The 23,897-nt window shown below is 44.2% G+C and overlaps 1 protein-coding gene across 4 annotated transcripts in view; it reads left to right on the top strand.

Moving 5' to 3' along the window:
- Positions 1–393: 393 nt before the first annotated feature.
- Positions 394–23,897, top strand: part of LOC148759259 (uncharacterized) — a 52,342-nt gene continuing 28,838 nt past the window's right edge. The window contains exon 1 of one of the 4 annotated variants that reach the window (XM_088789373.1): positions 394–1,695. In XM_088789373.1, coding sequence (XP_088645499.1) covers positions 1,661–1,695 — 35 coding nt within the window. In that variant the 5' untranslated portion in view covers positions 394–1,660. Of the gene's footprint in view, positions 1,696–9,350; positions 9,584–23,897 lie in introns of those variants that run through there. The other 3 variants (XM_088789375.1, XM_088789374.1, XM_088789376.1) reach the window with 3 other exon arrangements.

Genomic DNA, 23,897 nt, shown 5'->3' with positions numbered 1-23,897 from the left:
TGAACTATTTTTCTTGGCATCTAAGTAACTTTGCAATGAGATGAAAACAAGCTGTATTGAGTGTTACATACTCAAACTGCTCATATACTAGCTGTTTACACAACACCCAAACAACCAACTTGTCATTCGTGCTTCGGTGGTGTTAACAGATAGCTTTTTTGTATTTCTCAGTTTTTGTCACGAAGTAGTAGCATTAATGTAAATGTTTCCTTTTCCTGAAAAGTTCACATATACAAGTGGAGGTGCTACTGAGCAGTGCGTGGCCTGTGGAGGTCTGGGACGTACCCCAGCTGCCAGGCTCGTGCAGCTCTAAGACCTTCCTCACCCCAGGGCCAGTGCACCCTTCCCAGGGCCCAGTGGGTGAGGAGCAGGGCACAGCTGCCTCCTGGGGCCTTCCCTGCTCCCTGTCCAACAGATCCAGGCATCATGGCTGCATTCTCCCCTGTGCCAGCCTGCAGGTGGGGAAGCCCAGGCTGGCAGTGACCTGGCCAGAGCCCGTCAGGTCTGGGATCCCCAGGTGGAGCCTTACCCCCCAGCCACCCCACCAACTGGTGTGGCCTGTGGCCCCTGTAGCAGTCCTGTGATGGCCAGCCTTTGTCTAGAGGAGGTGGGGTCTCTCTCCCACCCTGAGGGTGTGCTGGGAAGGAGCTAGGGAGCGCCTTCCCCCTCTGCCCCCCAGGATCCCTCTGCTTGCTGGGGTGGGGGAAGCCACACAGCCTGCACCAGTTGCACTGTGCAGGCACACTGGTGGTCCTGGGGAAGGGAAAAGCTGGTCAGAGCCTCAGGGGACAAGGGGCCCAGGGCATACCGGCTGGGGAGAAGTCAGGAGCTTGGCCCCAGATCCCTGTATGCTGACACCTTAAGATGCAGCGACCCTATTCCTGGGACATGCTTTGCTATCCCTGGTGTCTGAAGGGGGGATTTGTCAGGGTGGGTGGTCCCTCCATGGGCCTGGTCAGAGCCTTCCTGATCTGCTCCAGGCCAAAGAGTGCCTGCCAGCTGCCCACAGGAGGGGAGTGGGCTGCAGGAGGACTCGTCCCTGGTGAGACGCCTGGAGCACAGAGGCTTTGATGATCTGTTCCTGGTGTGCTGCTTAGGGTGAGAACGGGGGTCTTCTGCAGGGTCCCCCGGGTGTCCACCCGGGAGGGGCTGGGTACTGGACGAGTTCCCAAACCCTGCCCCAAGTTGTGTGTGTGTGTGTGTGTGTGTGTGTGTGCGCGCGCGCGCGTGCATTAGGGGAGGTGCGCCTGCAGGAGCACCCGGAATCCCACCCGTGGATAAAGCAGCCCATCACAGGCCCCTGCTCACACCAGGGACACTGGTGGAGGCAGAGTGATGCTCAGCTCACAGTCTCAGCCTCAGCGCACCCGCAACCCACTCCAGCTCTGGTCTCGCCAGAGGCTGACTGGGAACTTTCCTGGTGCTGCCCAGGCACCCACATGCTCCGGGCTTGCTCCCCGCTGCCCGTTCCCACCACACCCCACACCCCACACCCGACCCATCTTCCAGAGGCATCTCCGCGCCCGGGCTGCCGCCCTCCGTGGGCCAGCCAGAGCTGTAAGGGGAACCGGGCCGGGGGCGCAGAACCGGAGCCTGGGCGAGGCGCTTCTGTCCAAGCCTAAAGCTGTTCTGCCTCTGAGATGAGCGCACCGCGGGGGCAATGGCCGCTGGGACTGCTTCGGGCAACCGAGGGAGGTAAGAGGCAGCGAGGACCCGCGCTGTCCTGCGCCCCCCAACTTCTCAGTCTGAGCGCAGCGGGCAAGGAGCCCCTCAGGTACCCTCCCCGCCCAGCCCTGCAGTGGGAGAGGGGCCGCCCAGTCCTGGCTGGGACGGGGGCGGGTGGGGTGGGGTGGGGTGGGGTGGGGCACATCTGTCTCTAATAAGAACAAACACCGCCCCTGGGGCCTCTGGCGTTCCCATAGCTCTGCTCCTCCCGAGGCGGGCGAGGCTGTCATTCCCGGGCCCTGTCACCACCTGTCCCCCTGCAGGTGCTGCCGGACCCACCACGACCAAGGCAGTGCTGTCGCCTGAAGTAATCCCAGTGCCCCTGGGCGAAACTGCCCGAGCCCTGTGGTGGCTACAGGACGTCCCGAGGACCCGTGGGGTGTCCAGGCAAGAGGCTGAGGCTGGGTGGGGGCCATAGTGTCCCTTCCCTGAGAGCCCAGCAGCCAAGCAGAGCACGGAGCTGGGTGCTGAGGGGGAGCAGAAAATCCAGTACTCGGCACTAGTGGCCACTGTCTTCTTCAGCCTGGGGCAGACCACGCGGGTGGTCTGTAGGCCACAGCCTTCCTTGGACGTCGGGGTACAGGGATTCCACCCGCAGACTCTCAGCGTGCGCCCCCGAGCTCATTGAACCGGGCTCAGGCAGGCGCCCTACGGGGCTCAGAGCAGAGACACAATGGCAGTGCCCTCCCCAACAGCTGGTCCGGGTCGCGCTGTAGGGGACAGCAGAGCCTCTTTGCTGACCGGAATGGGGTGGCTTGGGTCCAGAACTAGATCAGGATGGGAGAGGGTGGAAGGGTAGCCGGAGACCACCACGGACTTGGAGGGGAGAGGGCTCGTCAAAGGAGCGGAGGTTGCAACTCCCTGCACACCCGTGGGTTGCGCTCATAAGGAGAATTCTCCCCAGGCTCACAGAAAGTCTGACCTGAGAGAAGACCCTGGCTGGGGACACGGAGGCACGAAGGAACTGGAGTAAAGGGGAGCTTTTTATGTGCCTTGTGCTTCCCGGCGCTGCAGGAGAGCCATGGGGCCCAGGAAGTGGTGCGAGTCCTCTGGTCGTTTTTCACCTTCCAGGCAGAGAGGCAGTGACCTCGGTGGTGAACCGGCCTTTCCAGGCTGAACTGGGCACTGTGCAGGGGGCAGCAGGCACCACACACTGGAGCCCCTTCTCATGGTGCTTTCTCTGGCGGGTGAGGAAGGGACCACCCTTTCTTTCCCTGGCCATGCCTCCACAGACTTTCAGAGAAGGGTCCAGAATAGAGCTGAGTCTTGCCAGGAGGCATTTCTGGGATGCAGGCAGCAGGTTTGCTGCCTCCCAGCAGGTGGCCTTTGAGCACTTTCAGCTTTGGTTCACTCTGCCTCCTGGCTGGTTCTCCCCAGTGGTCTGCCCAGGGAGCTGGTTGCCAGGTGGACAGGCTGTGGGTGCTGAGCCTTCCCTGCCCCTGCACCTGGAGGCCTGAACCTCCTGAACAAGCAGCTGGGCAGGAGGGTGCAGCTGAGGAGAGGAGGTTAACAGAGGCAGGACCCTGGATATAAACTTTCCCTGTCAGAGTGGAGGAGACAGAGGTGAAATGAGCACCACGTGTATGTGTTTTTCGAGGTTGTGTGTTTAACTGATAAACAGTAAACGCAAGAGAGGAGTCTGTACCAAAAAACTAATAAAACCCATGTTTCTCATTTCTCAAGTCAAAAAATGGGCTGAGTCAGACACCGTCTGGGTGGGAAGGAGGCCTTTGTGGTCCAGCAAGTGGGCCGTCGCCGGAGGGCCCACCCAGACATGGCAGCAGGCTTCAGTGCCTGCCTTTGTCCTCGCAGCCCATGGGTGGGCGTCTGCGGATGTCAGGGCTTGGGCCTCGGAGCGCTAGCTGGCCTGGCCTTGCAGGGTTTCTGCAGGGGTGTCTTTCTCCAGAACTCAGCCTGCAGATGGTGGTCCCCTGATTTGGCGGAAATGCGGCCTGGTTGGGTGTGGTGATGCGTCCAGGGTGCCTGAAGGCCCTGGGAAAGATGGGGCAGGAGGCCAGCCCTCCTTGCATGTCAGTCATTTGCAAGCTCAGAGACTAAATAGGGAAAGAGCCCAGTGGGGGCTGCACTTCCTCCTGACAGCCCCTGGGTGTGATGCTCTGTCCCCTCGAGGCTGAGGGAATCCTTGAGCCTGAACTTGGTGTCCTGGATGTTCCAGGCAGGTCTGTGTCTCTGAGGATGTCTGACAGGGTTGTTTGTGTTACTCAGTGGAGACGAGGTCGTGTGGGCGGGGGATGCGTCTCACAGGCCAGGTGACGCCCGGAGGGGGCGGGGATAGGTCTGGCACGGCCACATGCAGCTGTCCCTGTCCCTGGGCTCTGTAGTTACCCAAGGAGGATTCCCTGTTGCCCCAGGAGCTGGAAGGCAGCGAGGCCTGTCACGCAGGGATGAGAGCCGTCCCCTCTGACTGGCAGGGGGTGGAGGAGCTCAGATCCAAAGATGGTTTTACTTCAGGTTCCCTCGAAACCCCTCATCTGTCTATGAGGGTGGGCTCATCAGGGCCCCCACCTGTGTGGGGACAGCTGCTGACCTCCAGCAGACGCCATACTTTGGCTCGGGATGAACACTGGCCTCAGGGAGAACGTAAAACAAGCTGGCGAGCCCAGTCAGGTGGGGATCACATCCCTTGGGGAAGCCCGTGAGGCCTCCCCACAGGCTTCAGATTCCTGGTCGTTGGGCGGTGGGGAGGGCTTGTGCAAGGCAGGGTACTGGGAGGTGTCCCTGTGGCCAGGTTTTACAGGGACTTTGGAGGGTCCGGTAGCTGCCATGTGCTTCCCAGGTCTCAGACTCCCTTCTGCAAGCCACTGTCCTGTCAGGGCACTGGCCCTCCTTCCCTGGAGCCACCCGTGCCGCGGAGGGTAACCTGGCACCAGAGATAGGATAACGGGGCCTGCTCTGGGAACCTACATGCGTAAAGCAACACTTCGCTTCAGCCCTGGAGGCTGGCACAGTCCGAGCCAATGTCCTCCAGCCACGGTGCCTCCAGCAGCTGGAACTCAAGAAGGGGCCTTCCGTAAGCCCTACGTCTTTCCAGAACCCCCAAGGGATTGTCCCCTGCACACGTGAACACCCATATTGTGTTTTTGCCTGAAGGCAGTCTCCCATCTAAGGGCAGGGAGTCTCTGAAAACAGCCCCTACTTTATTGATTTACTTTGCTGTTTGCAAAGAGCATTGCGCTGGAAATTTTGCATAGTGCTGCTTCTCCTGGACTGGTTTATTTATAGCAGAAGCTGGATGGATCTGTGTTGTAGCCCATGATGCTGGGTTATGTTCTCCATGGGCTCCCTGGGTTCCTGACGAGGTGCTTGCCTGAGGGCGCAGCTGTTGCAGCCCAGCACCCAGACTGGGCAGGCTTCCCAGGGATTCTGGGAACTGGGAAGGGGGCCCTGCTGAGGTCCCCCTGGAAGCATGGGACACTGGCTTTGGCCCATCAGGGTGTTCAGGGATGAGAAGGTGGCTAAGGCAGCCTGTGGGGACTCTGGGATGCTGGGCGCCCCAGGATGTGGCTCCAGGGGCTGAGGCACCCAATGCCTTAGGGCTTGGGCAAGCGAAGGACAGCCCAAGGTCGTGCGGCTGCAGAGGCGAGCGCTGGGTGAGCCCAGCCTGACACTCAAGTCTCTGGACTCCGAGGCCCCGGGATGCCCTTCGGAGTGCTCCCAGGCAGGCACTGGGTGGCCTGGGGCTGGCAGATGGGAAGGCCATCGTGCCCTCGGCAAATTCTGGGATGTGAAAGCGGAGGGGCCGATGGGGACACGGGGGCCTTTTTGGCTGACGCTCATGGCTCATGGCTCTCCCTCTGACTGAAGAAGGAAGGAGTTATGGGACATGTGCTCTTGTGCTTCAGAAGCCCAATGTTACATCCCAGTCTGGAGGGGAAGCAGCAGGCCGCAGTCCCCGGGCACCCCAGGACCCCAGGGTTCGAAGACTGGGCAGGAGGGTCAGTCATGTCTGGGCATCCAGCAAGGGCATCCACCTGTGCTCAGAACCCCTCTGCCAGCCACGGCCCCCTCGGGGTGTCCACCTCGGAGTGGGGCTCCTGCTCAGCCTCATGCAGGTCCTGGGCGGGTTGCAGGTGTACAGAGGGAGCAGGTGATGGGGACGCGTTCACGCGCTTTTGCTCCTGGACGTACATCACCTCTCGTCACTGCAACCCCGGCAGGAATGTTCTCGGTTGGCACTGGTAGGGTCAGTTTTACTTGTTTGCTAGTCAAGCAGTTCCTTGAATGAAAACATTTTGAACTCAGTTGTCTAAGATCTCATTTTACTTAATGATATTCTAAAGAAGCAGTTGAGCACACAGCTGTCTTTTATACACTTACGGCAGATTCTTTGTGAAAAAATTTGTCAAAGCTAAATTTTCTTTTTTAAATAGTTTGTCCCGTTGGAGTTGTTTTCCAATCTATGGAAAACAATGCAGGATAGCAAAATTTGCCTTAGCAATGGGCTTTATCTTAAAACTCAAACTCACATAAGCATTTTACAATACCATATAAATCTTCCTGCTATGAACGTGTTCCTTTATTATAAAAAGGTGATTTATAACAAAGTGATTTAGCTGTCGTTGGCCAAAGCTTAAGAAGGACAAGGAAAGAGCACTCAGAGGAACTGTGCAGACCGACTTGGAAATTTGTCCACGGAGGGGAAATGGCAGGAAAGGTGTCTTACTTACAACAACTTGGAGCTGATGGGCCCTGGAGAGGCACACTGTTCCCCAATATTCCTCCTCCAAAATATAATAAATAATACATCAATTATCATATACATGCTTTTTAGCTGAGTTTTTTTCTTTTGGCTTGGTTTCCCCAATAAGTCCTCTTCTCCACTTACTCTTTTTAGCAACCGCTCATAATAATGAATGTTAACAGCTTCATATGCGCTTTCCAAATTTTCTTTATATATATAACATGTAGATCATCTTTGTCACAGTTTAACAAAACTGGATCCTGACACATTAGCCCCCCCTTATCCACAGTTTTGCTTTCCACGGTTTCAGAAACCCACAGTGAACTGCGGTGTGAAAATCTTAAAAGAAAAATTCTAGAGATAAACAATTCATAAGCTTTAAATTGTGCACGGTTCTGAGTATCGTGATGAAATCTCACGCCGTCCTGCTCCATCCCTCCTGGGACGTGAATCATCCCTTTGTCCAGCATCTCCACCTCACGTTTTCTCACCATGTAGACATGTGTCAGCTCTCATCATCACAAGAAGAAGGGTGAATGCAGGACAATAAACTATTGAGAGACAGAGAGGCCATGTTCCCATGACTTTCATTACAGTCCATTGTTAACATTGTTTTATTATTAGTTGTTGTTGTTAATCTCTTACTGTGCCTAATTTATAAACTAAATTTTATCATAGGTATGTATGTATAAGGAGAAAACAGTATGTATAGAGTTAGGTACTATTTGCGGTTTCAGGCATCTGCTGAGGGTCTTCAAATGTATCCTCCGCACATAAAGGGGACGACTGTCCACACTCTCCTGTGTTTCGCACATGGAAATTACTCCGAGTGCACTAGTGTAGCTGATACTACATGGAGTGCATACACTACTTATTCAGTGATTTCCCAATGGTGAACGTTCCCTTGGTTCCCAGTGTTGGCACTAAACACTGAGGTTAAATGTCCTTGTACTTGTGTCATTACACAGCAGCTTCTATTTCTGTGGGATAAGGACTTACGAGTGAAAGGGAACATGAACCTTTAGTTTCAATAGTTGTTGCCAGATGGCTTTGCAAATTCAGTTTCACGGATCTAGCTGCAATATATGAGATTACTTTCTGATCGACACTCCTGCCCACAATACATAATATGACTCATTTAAATTTTGCCCGTCAGGTGGCTATAAACTGAAATCTTTGTTACTCTAATCTGCTTTTCCCTAACTACTAGTGAATCTCAACACCTTCTACTATGCTTGTGGCCATTTGGATTGTTCTCCTGTGTAATGTCTCCTCATAACTGTCGTCAAATTTTCAAAACTTACTTGTCTTTTTCTTGTCAATTTTTTATGAGCTCTCTTAGGTTATCAATATCGACTCCTTTTCATTTGATTTATAAATAATTTCCAAATTTATCATTTGCCTGTTAACTCTATTAATGTTTGCCATGCAAAAGTTTGACATTAAACTTTAAAATTTAATATAGTTTTAAATTAACTTTAGTAACTTGTATGGCAGAAGTTCATTTTTGTTTAGTTAAATATGTTTATCTGTTATTCCACAGCACTTGGTTTTCTGATCTATTTAACAAGGTCTTCTCTCACATGAGACTATGCCTTGGAGATTTTCGTATTTTTCTCTTCTTTTTTATACTTTATATCATTTATGCACCTGGAATTTATTTACATACAGAGGACGCCGAAAACATGTATACACGTTTTAAGATAACATCTCTTAAAATGTGTATACATTTTTTTGGCACCCACGGTACATGGTATAAAAGGGGAGATCTAATCCTAGGTAACTAGCCATTTGTGCCAGCATCATGTATGAAATAACTCATTATTTTTCCCTGAACTGTACTACCTTTTTAATCATATCTTAAATTCTCATATGAATAAAAACGAATCCTGAATTTTCTGTTCTGTTCCACTGGTATTTCTGTGTAATCTCATATCATACCAATACTATTGTTTAAATATATTGGCTTTGTAATAAGTTCTGAGGTCCAGTTAGGAAAGTTTCCATCACTGTTTTTTATTTTCATAATTTTTCTCTCTGACATTAATCTTTTTATATACACTTGAAAAAATTGTATTTAATTTTAAAAAATCCTATTGGAATCTGAAACAGAATTGCTTGATACATATTTTATGAAAATTTAAATTTTAATAAACTGTCTTTCTATCCCAAAATTTTACATACGTTTTCACTTGTTCAGATATTATTTTATGTCATCAGTGCCATTCTATAGATTGTTTTTCTCTGTAGAAGCTGTATAATTCTTGTGAAATTGACTCCTAAGTATTTTGAAATTGTTATCATTGGAATGAAGGCAATATTTCCCCCATTTCCATGTTAAGGTGGCTTGGCATTCCATGTTGTGTGTTTGTCTTGTACCCAGTCAAGACAAAAGTCTCTAGTATATGCTAGTAATTTTTCTTTTTTTCTAGAATCTTTTGTGTTTTCTAGTTGTGTGAACATTTCCAGTGTTACACCAGGTTGTTCCTTTTGGATACACTTCCTGCCAATGGACCTGCCACAGTTCTCCCTGTACTTGGCACACTTTCACCACTGCTCAGCTCACACTTAACTTCCTGTTTACAAAAACAGAGACGTGCGTAGCTCTATTTTATAACCTGACGTGAATATAGGAGAAAAATTACTCACATGCATTTACTTTTCCTAACATTGAAGTCAGTGAGAAACTAAACATGTTATACTTTTGTTCATCCTTTTAAAAGCTATTTCAACTGCCTTTTCCGAAACTTCATCTTAATTTTCTTTTTTTCAGTATCGTTATGAACTCATGGCTTTTCACAGACTCAGCTTTTTCCAAATAACACTGTTAGCATTCTTTTCATTTTCAAATTGTCACAACTTGTCTGGCAGGATTTCCTCAGTAGATGCCTTTGTTTTTCCAGTTTTTCTAGCAGCCATTGTAACCAGCCTTGGTTACAATGGCAACAACCTAATATTTAGTTCGGTCCTGAATTTTCCTGATGCAAGATCAAAATAGCGACTCTCCAGAAGAAGAATTCTTTTAAAGGGAAATAGAGTTAGAGACTGACTTTCGATCATTAGTATTACACATAAAAATTGGTGGTGGGGAAACATGCTACTGGATACCATTTACCTCCTTTGGAAGAGACAAGAGCTGGAAACATTCTTTTAAAGGTAGGCATTCACATCATTTTTCCAATGTAATATATTATGTCTCTTACAGTGTGAGGTATTATCAACCACTAACATTTCCTCCTATGTCAACAGTGACTTTAGTAAGGAAGTTGGTTAAAGGAAATTAAAATACAACGGAGGAATCAGCAGGCAAATAGAAACTCAAGTTTGAAGATGGTTGAGTATAAGTATTGAGGGGGGAATTGCAGAGCAGAGGGATCAAGGTGGCAGTCTGTATCGAAGGGCACAAAAAACCAACAGGTAGTTCATAATCGGACAAGCCCTGTTATGGTCTGATCCACTTGCTCAGCTGGCTTTGTGCCAGCTCAAAGGTCTCAGAAGCATTTTTAAACTCGGCATGACAAAGCTGGAAGCTGTTCTGGGCAGTGCGGCCAAGATCAGATGTCCAGGTGAGAGGACAGGGAGAGATCTGAACAGAGGTCAGTAGCAAGCAGGCTGAGAAGGCGGCACTTTAGGAACTGAAATACACGGAGGCTGGGCACGTGCTGGGAAGTTCATTACACCCCATTGTGCAATAACGTCTGCACGCCAGGTGGTTCTGAAATACACTGTAATCGGTTTCTTCAAAAATCGTAAATTTTCATTTTAGAAATCTTAAAAATGGGCTGTCCTAGATAAGACAAAACTTATGGGTAACTTAAAAGTGCAGCCTGGTGGCCAGGAGAAAAGGAAGCAGCCAAGAAAAATAACAATATTGTGAAGCAGAAAGTGTCACCAAAGAACCGACTTAGCAACCAAAAAAGTAATTAACTATGAGATACTTCTGAGTGAAAACCGAGTTTATTCTCTTTTACATTTTTGTCCTTCCTCAGATGTTGTTTGAAGTGTTTCTCCAAGTTTATGTAGGTACATTGCTAATGGATTCCATCTAAAGTTAGACCTTCACTGGTAGAAAATTTTCAGCATTGGATTTTCAACCCAGAGGTTGAAAACTGTTTAATAATCTCTTACAGAGTGAACTGATTTAGGAAAGTAAATCTATAGATCGTGTAGCGAGTGTAAACCTAGAGGAAGAGGTGAAACCCTGCCATGTGCTAGGGCCAGCTCGTGGGCTCACCAGATTCGACTGTGAGCGTCTTTCCCCCATATTGGTAGCTTGAAATTAGCTGTGGTGGGGAGTATCTGCATCATAGAAATCGGCAAATACAGGTTGGTGCAAAAGTGACTGCGGTTTAACAGGTTAAAAATAAATGCAAACAGCACAATTACTTTTGCACCAACCTAACACTACGAATCAAGATTTCTTTACTTCAGATAGTCAGTTGTTAAACATTCAGCACCCATGAGAAGTCCGCAGTTAGCTTTGTCACCTGTCGCTTCTAGCCCTTAGAAGAGCAGTAGGTTCTGTGGGATGGCTCTGCTTCTAGAATTGGTCATGTCTTCATGCTCTTCTAGGTTGCTAAGAGTAGGGGGGAAGAGGCCAGCGAGTGAGCATATGACGTAGGCTATCGCCATACTGACTCTGCTCGTACATGGCTAGATGAAGTGGCTGTTGGGAGGCCATCCAGAGACCATTGCCGATGGCCCTAGGAGGAGGGACGACATCTACACTTCGAAGGTGCTCTGTAGAGTTGCATGTTACCTGCGGGAAGCTTACTCGTAACTGAATAGGTTCTTGGCGAATTTCTCCTCTCCTTGGTTTAACCTTCATTCACTCTCAGGCCTTGTGCTATCGAAGGCTGGTTAGGACCATGCTGCTTGGGAATGTGGGTTCTGTGGTCAGACTTCCTCTATTTAAATCTTACTAAATGTGTGACCTTGGAAATAAACTTACTTAACATCCATGCCTCCGTTTCCCAAGCCGTAAAATGAAGATAATATTATTTATTTCAAACTATTTTCATGATTATTACATAAAAAGTACATCTCCAGCTTTTAGAAAATCATTTAATGTATTTTAAGCGCTAAAAAAGTATGGAAGCAGGGTGCACTGGATGTGAGAGGGAAGCAGGATGCGGGCAAGGACAGGACAGGCCCACAGCTGCAGGTCCAGGTGGACAAGGCTGAGCCTGAAGCCCCAGCAGAGGCAGTAGTGGTGGAGGGGTCGGGGTGCAGCCCCCACATCCCAGCCAGGGGACAGTAAGAGGGGCAGCAGCAGCATTCTCCCCACCCCCCCCACCACCCCCCACCCCCCACCCCCGCCTTGCCAAGAATCCCGACCCCTCCCCAGGTGCAGCAGTGCCAGCACCACCAGAGACCAGTAGCGGCAGCGAAACACTTCTCGGGCATCCAGACCACACACAGTGCTACCAGTAGACATAGGGAACCAGGTAGTAGCTCAGCGGGCTCCAAAACAGGCTCCCCTCAACCGCCCACTTCCCCACCAACCCCGCGGTGATGGTGACCAGAGACACTGGCAACCTGGATACAGCAGCGACACCCACCACCCTGGTCACCCAGGTCGGGACTCCCACATCCACAGCTAAGCCCAGACCCCTGGACCTCCCACACTCAAGGAGCGCCTGTGGGAGAAAACAGAGGCTGCACGATTGCGCCATCTACTGGAAAACAAAAGAAAGACGTCTAATCATCTACCTGCTGACTTGTGCAAACCGAAATGTACCTAAAGAAGAAAGTGTGCACTCCTTCAAATGCAACTGCAGAAGAACAAGCCATCCAGCAACATGAACAAGCAAGGTGACGTGATGACACTGAGAGAAGATGACGCTTCTCCAGAAACCAAGCCTAAGTCACAGAAGATTGTCATCTACATGACCGAGATTTCAATACAGTGGTCATGAAGACTCTCACTGACATACGAGAACGCTCACAAGGCAGTTCAATGAGTTCAGGAGTAAAATTAATGAGTGGAAGGAGGATTTTATAAAATTGTTGAAAACCATAAAAAAGAACCAAACTGAAATCCTGGAGCTGAAAAACTCAAGAATGCATATTTTAATAGCAGTGTCACACACAAGATACAATTTACTATTTAAAGACTCCCTAGCATTGCCATCTTAGTCATCAATTATTCAAATGATGTCAAGACATATAGACATAAGTGAACTTTATTGTTAAAATTCAAATATTTGCTTAGCATCCTTATTTAGAAAATGCAGAATTGCTAAGTGAGACATTTTAAAACATTGAAATAGAAAATGCTATAAGTAAACTAAAAATTAAGGATGTACTCTCATGTAAGAAGATGACAGCTTTTAACTTAAAAGCAGAAATTAATCTTTTTAATGTTATAGTTTCCCAAAATCATAAAAAGACTTTATCACAGTTTCATTGAAATAATAAAAATCCATATGTAGTTAAGTGTTTGAACGTCAATCAGTCACTTATGCTCAAGGGAGGGAAAACTGGGGTGCAGCAAAACTTTAAAATTGATATAAACCAACCCCAAACTAAAACCGATTAAGAAGTAAGCCAAAACATCTCAAAGCGTACCATCGGTTATTAGGCAATGATGTTTCATTTCTACAATCGAACTTAAAGGCAGCTTTTCGAGAAATTTAAAATACATCAGTTTAGTTACACTTATTGAATACAGTTAATAATAAGTAGCCCTTGAAACAGGAGAGACACAGGGACTTAAAAAAGATTGTAAAATTTCTGTCTCCTTTCTACATATATCAGCACACATAATTATGACTTTTACTTCATGTGCATTAGACAATAAAACAACTCAGAATTTCACCAAACTGAAAACAAGAATTGTATCAGAAACCTGAAACCCAAGGCCTCCATGCTATCATTTGAAGTCCGTGAGGTTGACAGACTAATCGCCCAGTTTTCTCTTGGAGCAGGATTTCTACTGAGGAGTAACCTCGTATTAAAATGTCCAACACGTGGTGGCTCTGGAACAGGCCTCAGAAGAGCAGTGCTGAGAAAAGTGTTCTGCCCTTCCTTCAGGAGAACATTGGTTCTGATATCTGCCAGCCTTTCATTAGAACTGTGAAGATTGTAAAACACAAAGCTTAGAATTTTGTTTTTCCTGAATGACTTGTATGTTTTAAAAGTTGCCATAATAGTAAGTGGAATTTCTCATTCAATAGCATTTTAACACTGAAAATGTGTTGGGGCACGCTTACCATGTACAAGAATAGGTTGAACATTGTTCTAAACAAGTACATGTGTTTCTATGGGGACACCAGACTAAAAATAACTCAAAGTCGGAGGGAGAGAAAGGGCTGTCGGCGATGCAGACTGCTTCACGGGTAATACTTGGTGCCTTCTGCAATGGCTGAACTAAGAAGATTCTGGAGGACTCCACTGAGACATACTGAGTAAAACAAGTTAGAGATTTTTAAAATCCCACAAAGCTATTTTCAAGGATTTGCTGTCACCACGCTTGGACAATACTCTCACTACCCTGGAGAAATTTACCATTTGGCCCTGAGGCATCATTTAGAGCAACTCCCTCTAGGGGAGAACAAGAGAGTCCGGTTGGTGATCAAAAGGAACTCAAACAGCTCCATAGGCTTTAGCTTATAATGTGGGACCTGCCCTTTTTTGTCTTCCACACACATCCTCAGGCAGGCAGACCACCTTATTATTTTTAGCCACCTTGTCAATTAAACTGCCCTTCACTCCTCAGTTAATCTTTCCGTGTTTAACATGCAGACATTTGTGTAGAGTAGAAGACTGGAAAGAATACTTTTTCTCAAAGCCACCTGTAGTGATAATAACAGATCACAATCAAGAAAGTACATTTACCAAGTGCCAGAATGTGCAAAGCGCACTTAACCCTTTGGGTTTAAGTTGTTATTTTACAAAAAACAAACAAACAAACAAACAAACAAATAAAAAAACAGTTAAACTCATTAGTATTTCTATTTAAGGGATTTCTGACAAATTTCATAGTAATATCACTGTCTAAATTATAAATCTTCAAAAACACTTAGCTTAAAGACTTGTAGATTAGGTTAACTGTATGAAAATATTAAGGGAGAAAAATATAGTCACGTAAAATCAAAAATGGGGAAGAGTTTAAACTGTCCTGGACTAACATTTTAAAGGTTAAATTCACTTACTAATATCATTTTCCAAAGTGATACTATTTACTTATCTTTCACTTCCTACAAATCTCATGACCCTGGCTCGATACAAATTATACTTTAAGTGCAAATTAATAAACTAAATATGTTTTCTCTGATTCTCTTTCGAGTTACTTGTTGACTTTATTTTCCAATGATGTTCTAACTTTTCATTCGTCTAGGTAGAGTTGCTTATATTTTCCTAATTCTATTTTGATAAAATCTTCCTGAGGAGTTTCATTTTGGAGTCTTCAGATTCCACATCTTTAATTCTGAGTTCCATTTGACTTTCGATTGAAGCATTATTTTGCTCTAAGCTTGTTCCTAAAGCAAATGAAAAGGATACATTTTAAAAATAATTATAACATGAAAAACTATAGCATGTGCGTCTCCTTTAATTTTGAGTCAATGATTCGGAGGACAACTTCAAGTCTGAAGAAAGCTGAAGTTTAAAATATTTAAATTTAGTGTCAACAGAACTAAATCTGAATCATGAAAATAAAGTTGAATCATTCTTTTATTAGTACTCATATCATCTGATAATTCATATAACAGGATCAATCTAAAATTTTAAAGATTAAACAATATAACAATAAAGCAAGAGTATGGTACAATTTGTAAATCACCTTTTTTCTTTTCTTCCTAATAGTCTTGTTTTTTATCAACGGGTCTTAAAAAGAAAATAATTTTTTAGGAAGAATCATTCTCAAAGATCAATTTAGAGAAATAACGATGGAAATGTAATATTTAAAGGGAGAAACAATTGCCACATTCCTTCTAGAAATCTACAAAACAAACTGCTACTAAGGGAAGTCGAAGAAACACATACAATGTATATCTCAAAAATGTAATTTGAAGTGAAATGAATTAAAACCCATTACAGATCAATACGTTAACCTGCAAAAATAGATTGACTTCTTTTAATTTCACTACTACATCCTCTGTTGCTCTTTATTTAATCTGCCATTTATACTGTTCTACTTACTGTATTCTACCATGTTCATTTCAGTATGACTTTTGAGGTTCACTAATTCCTGTTTCAACTTCTTTTTTTATTCTCCAGTTTTTCACATTTCTTTTGCATTCCTTTCACAGATGATAACTACTGTCAAAGAAAAGCAATGTTTTCATGCAGATGATTACGTTCTGAAGATGCAGTTGTCAGATTTGCTGTGAGATCATCAATCTGCATGAATAGATAATATAGTTTCATTATGAAGGAAGTTGACTGAGAATAGTCTAACCCAAAACCAGTATCAACTTTTGTACTAAATTCAGTTGCCATCAAATGTCATCTGTACTACAGTAGAGTCCTAGAATGTGGAGCCTTGAATTACTCAGAATCAACAACAAAGATAAAATCATCAGTAGTCTCAAAAATAGATGCTTAGGATTACGTCATAAAAATGGCAGCATGAGGTGAGCCTTTTCAAATCTCCCCTGAAATTTACAACAAATTGAACAGATATAATTCCACAAAGGACTCCCTGCACAGCAGACAGGCAAGACTAAGAGACATGCAACCGAAATCCTCTAAAGGTGGGTAAATTGGTTGAGCGGGGGAGGAGGGAAATGGAAGTGCGGAGATGTAGGCATTGTGGGCACAGGAGCAGACCAGAGCTCCAAGATCCCTGCATTCTGGAACTACTGCATTTGCAGGAGAGGGAACAACTGGAACTGCTAGTGCTCTGCTTATGGCCCACAGGGCTGAGGGGACAGCATATAACACAGCTGAACCCAACGCTCACGGTGGAGACCTCAGTGCAAAGACTGAGGGAAGAAAGCTGAAAACGGTGGTTTAAGCCCTCACTGCTGAGCAGGGAATGGAAGCCTTAGACACTGAGACTAGACGCTCCCTTCCTACCCTCCCAGAGCTTGCCTCACCCCCACCTGCAAAATGCTAGAAGTGGAACGGTAGCGGTATCAAATCACAAGAACAGAATATTTGCTGTTCAGAGAACTGCGGCCTGCAGCCACAGACTCAGAGCCCAACTAGTTCCAGCACAGAGGAGGTAGCCTTGGGTGCAGGACTGGCTGTGCTGGTGGTCGCCGCCCTTGCTCAGAGCCACCTGTCACAGCCCACCTCGCCCCTGTTCTCACCTATCTGGGTGGAACCCTGCAAGAGTAAAGAGAGCCGCGGAAATACACAGGCTCTGAAACTGGTGCAGGGAGAGCTCTGGAACTTCAGAAGCTCTCCACATCCCCCCATGGAGGTGGTGCCTTGTGACACAGGTGACCCAGGCGTCTCTGCACTTCCCACTTCTCTCCTTCCCCGCTCGTCCAATTTGCTCACCTTTGGACGATTTCAGTTGCACGTCTCTGGTCTTACCTGTCTTCTGTGCAGGGACAACTTTGTGGAATTATAGTTGTTCAATTTTTTTGTAAATTCCAGGTGAGATTTCAAGAGACTCACCTCACGCTGCCATTTTTATGATGTAATCTGAAGAATGTATTTTTGAGACTACTGATGGTTTTATCTTTGTTGTTGATTCTGAGTAATTCAAGGCTTCACATCCTAAGACTCTACTGCAGCACAGATGACATTTGATGGCAATAGAGGAGAAGCCCGCCTTCTAGAGAACCCCCCCATCACATGAGAAGACAGAACAGTGCTGAGAAAATATAACATTACAGCATGACAGAGAATAAAAGGCTGCAGTCAGAGGTAAAAATAAAACATTTTACCAACACCTACTGAAAAGCAAAAGAAAGACCTCTTCCTATCAACCTGTTGCAGAAACCACTCCTGTAGATGCCTAGGAAGAGAAATAATAATTCGTTAATTGTCATGAATAACTAAGGTAACAAGGAGCTCAGAAAGAAAATGAGGGGTTTTCAGAAAATGAACTTAAGGACAGGAAAATATGTGACTTAAATGACAGAGAATTCAAGATTGCAATTCTTAAAAAACTCAACAAGATGCAAGAAAATACAGCCAGGTAGTTTAATGAACCCAGAAACACAATCAAAGAACAAACTGAACATTTCACCAAAGAGATTGAAATTTTAAAAAAGAACCAAATAGAATTGCTGGAGATTAAGAACTCAATTAAAAAAGAAAAAAAGAATGAAATAGTCAGCTTAGGTAGTAGAGTTGACCAGATGGAGGAAAGAATCAGTGACATCGAAGATAAAAATCTGGAAATGACACAGATGGAAGAAGAGGGAGACTTGAGAGTTAAAAAAAATGAAAGAACACTACAAGAACTTTCTGACTCCATCAGAAAGAGCAATATAAGAATAATGGGCATACCAGAAGTAGAAGGAGATGAAAGGGAGAAGGGAGCAGAGTGTATATTCAAACAAATAGTTGACGAGAACTTCACAAACTTGTGGAAAGGACTGGATCCGCGAATACAAGAAGCAAATAGAACACCTAATTACTTCAATCCCAACAGGCCTTCTCCAAAGCACACTGTATTGAAGCTGTCAAATATTAATGACAGAGAAACAATCCTTGGGGCAGCCAGGGAAATAAGACGGTAACCTACAATGGAAAGCCCATTAGGATATCATCAGATTTTTCAGCAGAAACTCTGCAAGCCGAAAGGGAGTGGAATCAAATATTTAAACTATGGAAAGAGAAAAATTAGGAGCCAAGAATAATATATGCAGCAAAGATATCCTTCACATCTGAAGGAGGAATAAAGAACTTTCCACACATACAGAAGCGGAGGGAATTTTCTAACACACAACTGGCACTACAAGAAATACTGACGGAGTGGGCCACCAGTTGGCTCAGTGGTTAGAGCGCGGTGCTCATAACACCAAGGTCACCGGTTAGAGTCCCACATGGATCAGTGAGCTGCGTCCTCCACAACTAGATTGAAAACAACGACTTGACTTGGAGCTGAGCTGCACCCCCCACACTATATTGAAAAACAATGACTTGACATGGAGCTGATGGGTCCTGGAAAAAAACGCGTTCCCCCAATATTCCCCAATAAAAACAAACAAACAAAAACAACAAAAAGAAATACTGAAGGAGGCTGTTCAACCTGAAAGAAAAAAGCAAAAGAATACAAAACCATGAGTAGTATTACGAACAGACAGAAGCAAAAAATGGCAACCCCTACACCAAATAGAACACTATATCCTTAAACACAATACACAGTGTAAAGAAGGAAAAAGACAACCACAAACACTTAAAAAAAGAGGAAAAAGATAACTTGCTACTGCAGTGCAGAAATCAACTCACAGCTGAAATAGGGATAATTTGTGACAACAAAAACATAAAAGGGGAGAGAGTAAAGGTCTGAACTGGCACAAGGGAATGGAGAAAGTAAGCATGCTGAAGAAAATGGAACACTCTAAATATGAAACTTTCTTTTACATAAACTTAATAGTAACCACTCAAAAAAAAATCCAGAACTGAAATATATAACATCAAAAAAGGAGAAATAGAAGGGAATGTCATAGAATACCACCACACTGCAATAATAGACAGCAACAAAAAGGCAAAGAAACAATGGAGACACCATCCCACCAAGAAACCAGAGATAGAATGACAGGATATTCTCATATATCAATAATCACCCTAAATGTAAATAGACTGAACTCACTAATGAAAAAGTGCAGAGTGCAGATTGAATCAAAAAAATTAAACTCACCATATGCTGCCTCCGAGAGACACATCTCAGCTACAAGGACAAACATAGACTCAAAATGAAAGGGTGGAAGTTGGCGTCCCAAGGAAATGATATCCAGAGAGATGCAGGTGTAGCCATACTGATATCAGATGAAACAGACTTCAAAGTGAAAAAGATAACAAGAGACAAAGATAGACATTTCATAATGATTAAAGGAACTATACAACAAGAAGACATAACAGTCATCAATATTTATGCCCCCAATCAGGGAGCACCGAAATATACCAAGCAATTAGTAACAGAACTGACGGGAGAAGTTGAGCAAAACACAATTATAGTAGTGGACCTAAATACATCATTGACAGCTTTGGATAGATCATCGAAACAGAAAATAAATAACGAAAGAGCAGCCTAAATGTTACACTAGATGACATGGACATACTTGACAATTATAGAGCACTTCATCCTAGAACATCAAACTATACATCCTTTTGTAGTATACATGAAACATTCTCAAGGGTAGACCATGTATTGAATGTAAAAGTAGCCTCAGCAAATTGAAGAAGATTAAAATCATCCCAAGCATATTCTCTGATCACAAGGCTTTGGAATTGGATATCAAATGCAAAAAGAAAGCAGAAAAAAACACAAATATGTGGAGATTAAACAACACACTTTTAAAGAACTTCTGGGTCAAAGAAGAAATAAGAGGAGGGATCAAAAGATACATAGAGGGTCGGCCCAGTGTCTCATGCGCTTAGAGCTCCATGCTCCTAACTCCAAAGGCTGCTAGTTCGATTCCCACATGGGCCAGTGGGCTCTCAACCACAAGGTTGCCAGTTAAATTCCTCAAGTCCCGCAAGGGATGGTGGGCTCCGCCCCCTGCAACTAAGATTGAACATGACAACGTGAGCTGAGCTGCATCCTGAATGGCTCAGTTGGTTGGAGCGCGGGCTCTCAACCACAAGGTTGCCAGTTCGATACCTCGACTCCCGCAAGGGATGGTGGGCAGCACCACCTGCAAGTAAAATTCAACACGGCACCTTGAGCTTAGCTGCCACTGAGTTCCGGGATGGCTCAATTGGTTACAGAAAATCCTCTCAACCACAAGGTTGCTGGTTTCAACCTCTGCAAGGGATGGTGGGCTGTGTCACCTGCAACTAGCAACGGCAACTGGACCTGGAGCTGACCTGCGCCCTCCACAACTAAGACTGAAAGGACAACAACTTGACTTGGAAAAAAGTCCTGGAAGTACACACTGTTTCCCAATAAAATGTCCTGTTCCCTTCCCCAATAAAATCTTTAAAAAAAAAAAAAGAAAAGATGCATAGAAACGACTATGAAAATACATCCTACCAAAATTTTTAGGATGCAGCGAAAGCAGTTTTAAGAGGAAATTTATATCATTACAGGCCTATCTCAAGAAAAAACCCAGATAAATAACCTCGTGTTACACCTTAAAGAGCTAGAAAAGAAGAACAAATGAAACCCAAAGTCAGCAGAAGGAAGGAAATAATAAAAATCAGAGCAGAACTAAATGAAATAGAGAACAAAAAGACAATAGAAAAAATTAATACAACAAAGAGCTGCTTCTGTGAAAAGATAAACAAAATTGACAAACCCTTGGCTAGACTCACTAAGATAAAAAGAGAAAAGAAATGAACAAAATCAGAAAAGAAAGAGGGAAGTTACCACGGGTGCCACAGAAATACAAAGGATCGCCCAAGAATACTATGAAGGGCTATATGCTACCAAATTCAATAACCTAGAAGAAATGGACATGTTCTTGGAAACATAAAGCCTTCCTAGGCTGAATCATGAAGAACTAGAAAATTTGAATAGAATGATCAACATAAGGAAATTGAATCGGTCATCTGAAATCTTCCCAACAGCAAAAGTCTGGGACCAGATGGCTTCGCTAGTGAATTCTACCAGATATTCAAAGAGGATTTAATACCTGTCTACTCAAGGTCTTCCAAAAATATTTAAGAAGAGACAGTACTCCCTGACTCATTTTATGACTCCAACATGACCTTGATACCAAAGCCTGGTAAGGACAACACAAAAAAAGAAAACTACAGACCAATATCTCTGATGAATACAGATGCAGAAATCCTAAACAAAATTCTAGCAAATCGAATGCAACAATGTATTAAAAAGATAATACATCACAATCAAGTGGGGTTCATCCCAGTGGCACAAGGATGGTTCAACACATGCAGATCGATCAATGTGATACACCATATACAAAATAAAGGACAAAAATCATACGATTATATCAGTAGATGCAGAAAAAGCATTTGACAAGATACAATCTCCATTTATGATTAAAACACTTAATAAAATGGGTATAGAAGGAGAACACCTTAACATAATAAAGACCATAGATGACAGACCCTCAGCTAATATCATAATTAATGGTGAAAAACCGAAGCCCTTTGCTCTACGTTCAGGAACACGACAGGGCTTTCCCCTATCACCTCTGCTTTTCAACATAGTATTGGAAATTCTCGCCAGAGCAATCAGGCGAGAGAAAGAAATAAAAAGCATCCAAATTGGCAATCAAGAAGTTTAATCGTCACTTTTTGCAGAAGACATATTGCTATATATGGAAAACCCTTAAGACTCCACCTAAAAGCTACTAGAAACAAACGAATACAGTAAAGTTGCTGGCTACAAAATCAAAGTACAAAAGTCCATTGCATTCCTATATACTAACAATGCAATCTCAGAAAACAAAAGTTAAACAAAATAAAGGAAACAATTTTTTTTTTTGTAATTGCAACCAGAAGAATAAAATACCTAGGAATAAACTTTCTCAAGGATGTGAAAGACTTATGTACTGAAAACCATAGCACGTTTTTTAAAGAAATTCAAGAAGGCAAAAAGAAATGGAAAGACATTCCGTGTTTGTGGATTGGAAGAATCAACCTAGTTAAAATGGCCATATTACCCAAAACGATATAGAGATTTAATGCAATCCCCATCGAAATCCCAATGGCATTTTTTAAAGAAATAGAACAAAAAATCATCAGATTTACATAGAACCACAAAAGACCCCAAATAGCCACAGCAATCCCAAGGAAAAAGAACAATGCTGGAGATATCACATTCCCTGACTTCAGCTTGTACTACAGGGCAACAATAATCAAAACAGTGTGATATTGGCAGAAAAACAGAAACACAGACCAGTGGAATAGAATGGAGAACCCAGAAATAAACCCACATAAATATGGATAGATTATTTTCGATAAAGAAATCCAAAACATACAATGGAGAAAAGACAGCCTCTTCAGCAAATGGTGCTGGGAGAATTGGAAAGCCTCACGAAAAAGGATGAAACTGGACTGCTATCTGTCACCGTGTACCAAAATTAACTCAAAATGCATCAAAAACCTAAACATAAGACGTGAAACAATACAATGCATAGAAGAAAACATAGGTACTAAACTTAAGGACCAGAGGTTCAAAGAACATTTCATGCATTTGACCTCAAAGTCAAGGGAAGTAAAAGCTAAAATAAATGAATGGGACTCTATCAAACTAAAAAGCTTCTGCACAGCAAAAGAAACCATCCACAAAATAAAGAGGCAGCTAACCGAAAGGGAGAAGATTTTTGCAAACAACGCCTCGGATAAGGGGCTAATATGCAAAATATGTAAGGAACTCATACAACTCAACAACAACAACAACAAACCACAAACAATCCAATTAAAAAATGGGCAGAAGCCCTGAATAGACGTTTCTCCAAATAGGACATACATGTCCAATAGACATATGAAAAAATGCACAACATCACTAATCATCAGAGAAATGCAAACAAATACCACAATGAGATATCACCTCACCCCAGTCAGAATGGCTATCATCAACAAGACAAATAATAACAAGTGTTAGAGAGGCTGTGGAGAAAAAGGAACCCTCATACACTGTTGGTGGGAATGCAGACTGGTGCAGCCACTATGGAAGGCAGTGTGGAGGTTCCTCAACAAATTACGAATAGAATTACCATATGACCCAGCAGTCCCTCTCCTGGGAATCTACCCAGAAAATCCGAAAACATTTGTCCGTAAAGATATATGTACTCCGATGTTCATTGCAGCTTTATTTACAATGGCCAAGACATGGAAAAAATCAAAGTATCCTCCGATAGATGATTGGGTAAAGAAGATGCGGTCTATATACATAATGAATTACTACTCTGCCATGAGGAAAAATGAAATACTGCCATTTGTGACACTCTGGATGGATTTTGAGAATATCATGTTAAGAGAAATAAGTCAGACAGAAAACGTCGAGACCCATATGACTTTACACACATGTGGGATGTAAAACTGAAAGCAACAAAGGAACAAGACAAACAAACAAAGAAACAAAACTCACAGACACAGACAACAGTTTAGTGGTTACCAGAGGGTAAGGGGTGAGGGAGGTAGTAGATGAGGGTAAAGTAGATGAGTATATGGAGATGGAAGGAGAACTGACTCTGGGTGGTGAACACAAAATGTGATATATAGATGATGTGGTACAGAATTGTACACCTGAAATCTACGTAATTTGACGAACAATTGTCACCCTAATAAACTTTAATTAAAAAAAATACATTCTTTACTATCATCGACTTTGCCACACGACATCTGCACTTGATTTTATACTATTTCTTCTATGACTGCTTCATGTCTTTCCTCCATAAAATGACTAGCAGTCACCTCTTAAAAGTCT

This window comes from Rhinolophus sinicus, chromosome 1, assembly GCF_057876585.1.
Source record: "Rhinolophus sinicus isolate RSI-liver-muscle chromosome 1, RSI-T2T, whole genome shotgun sequence".
In the NCBI taxonomy this organism is placed as follows: Eukaryota; Metazoa; Chordata; class Mammalia; order Chiroptera; family Rhinolophidae; genus Rhinolophus; species Rhinolophus sinicus.
Note: the sequence above shows the minus strand (reverse complement) of the source record. Positions and strands in the feature narration are given on the sequence as shown.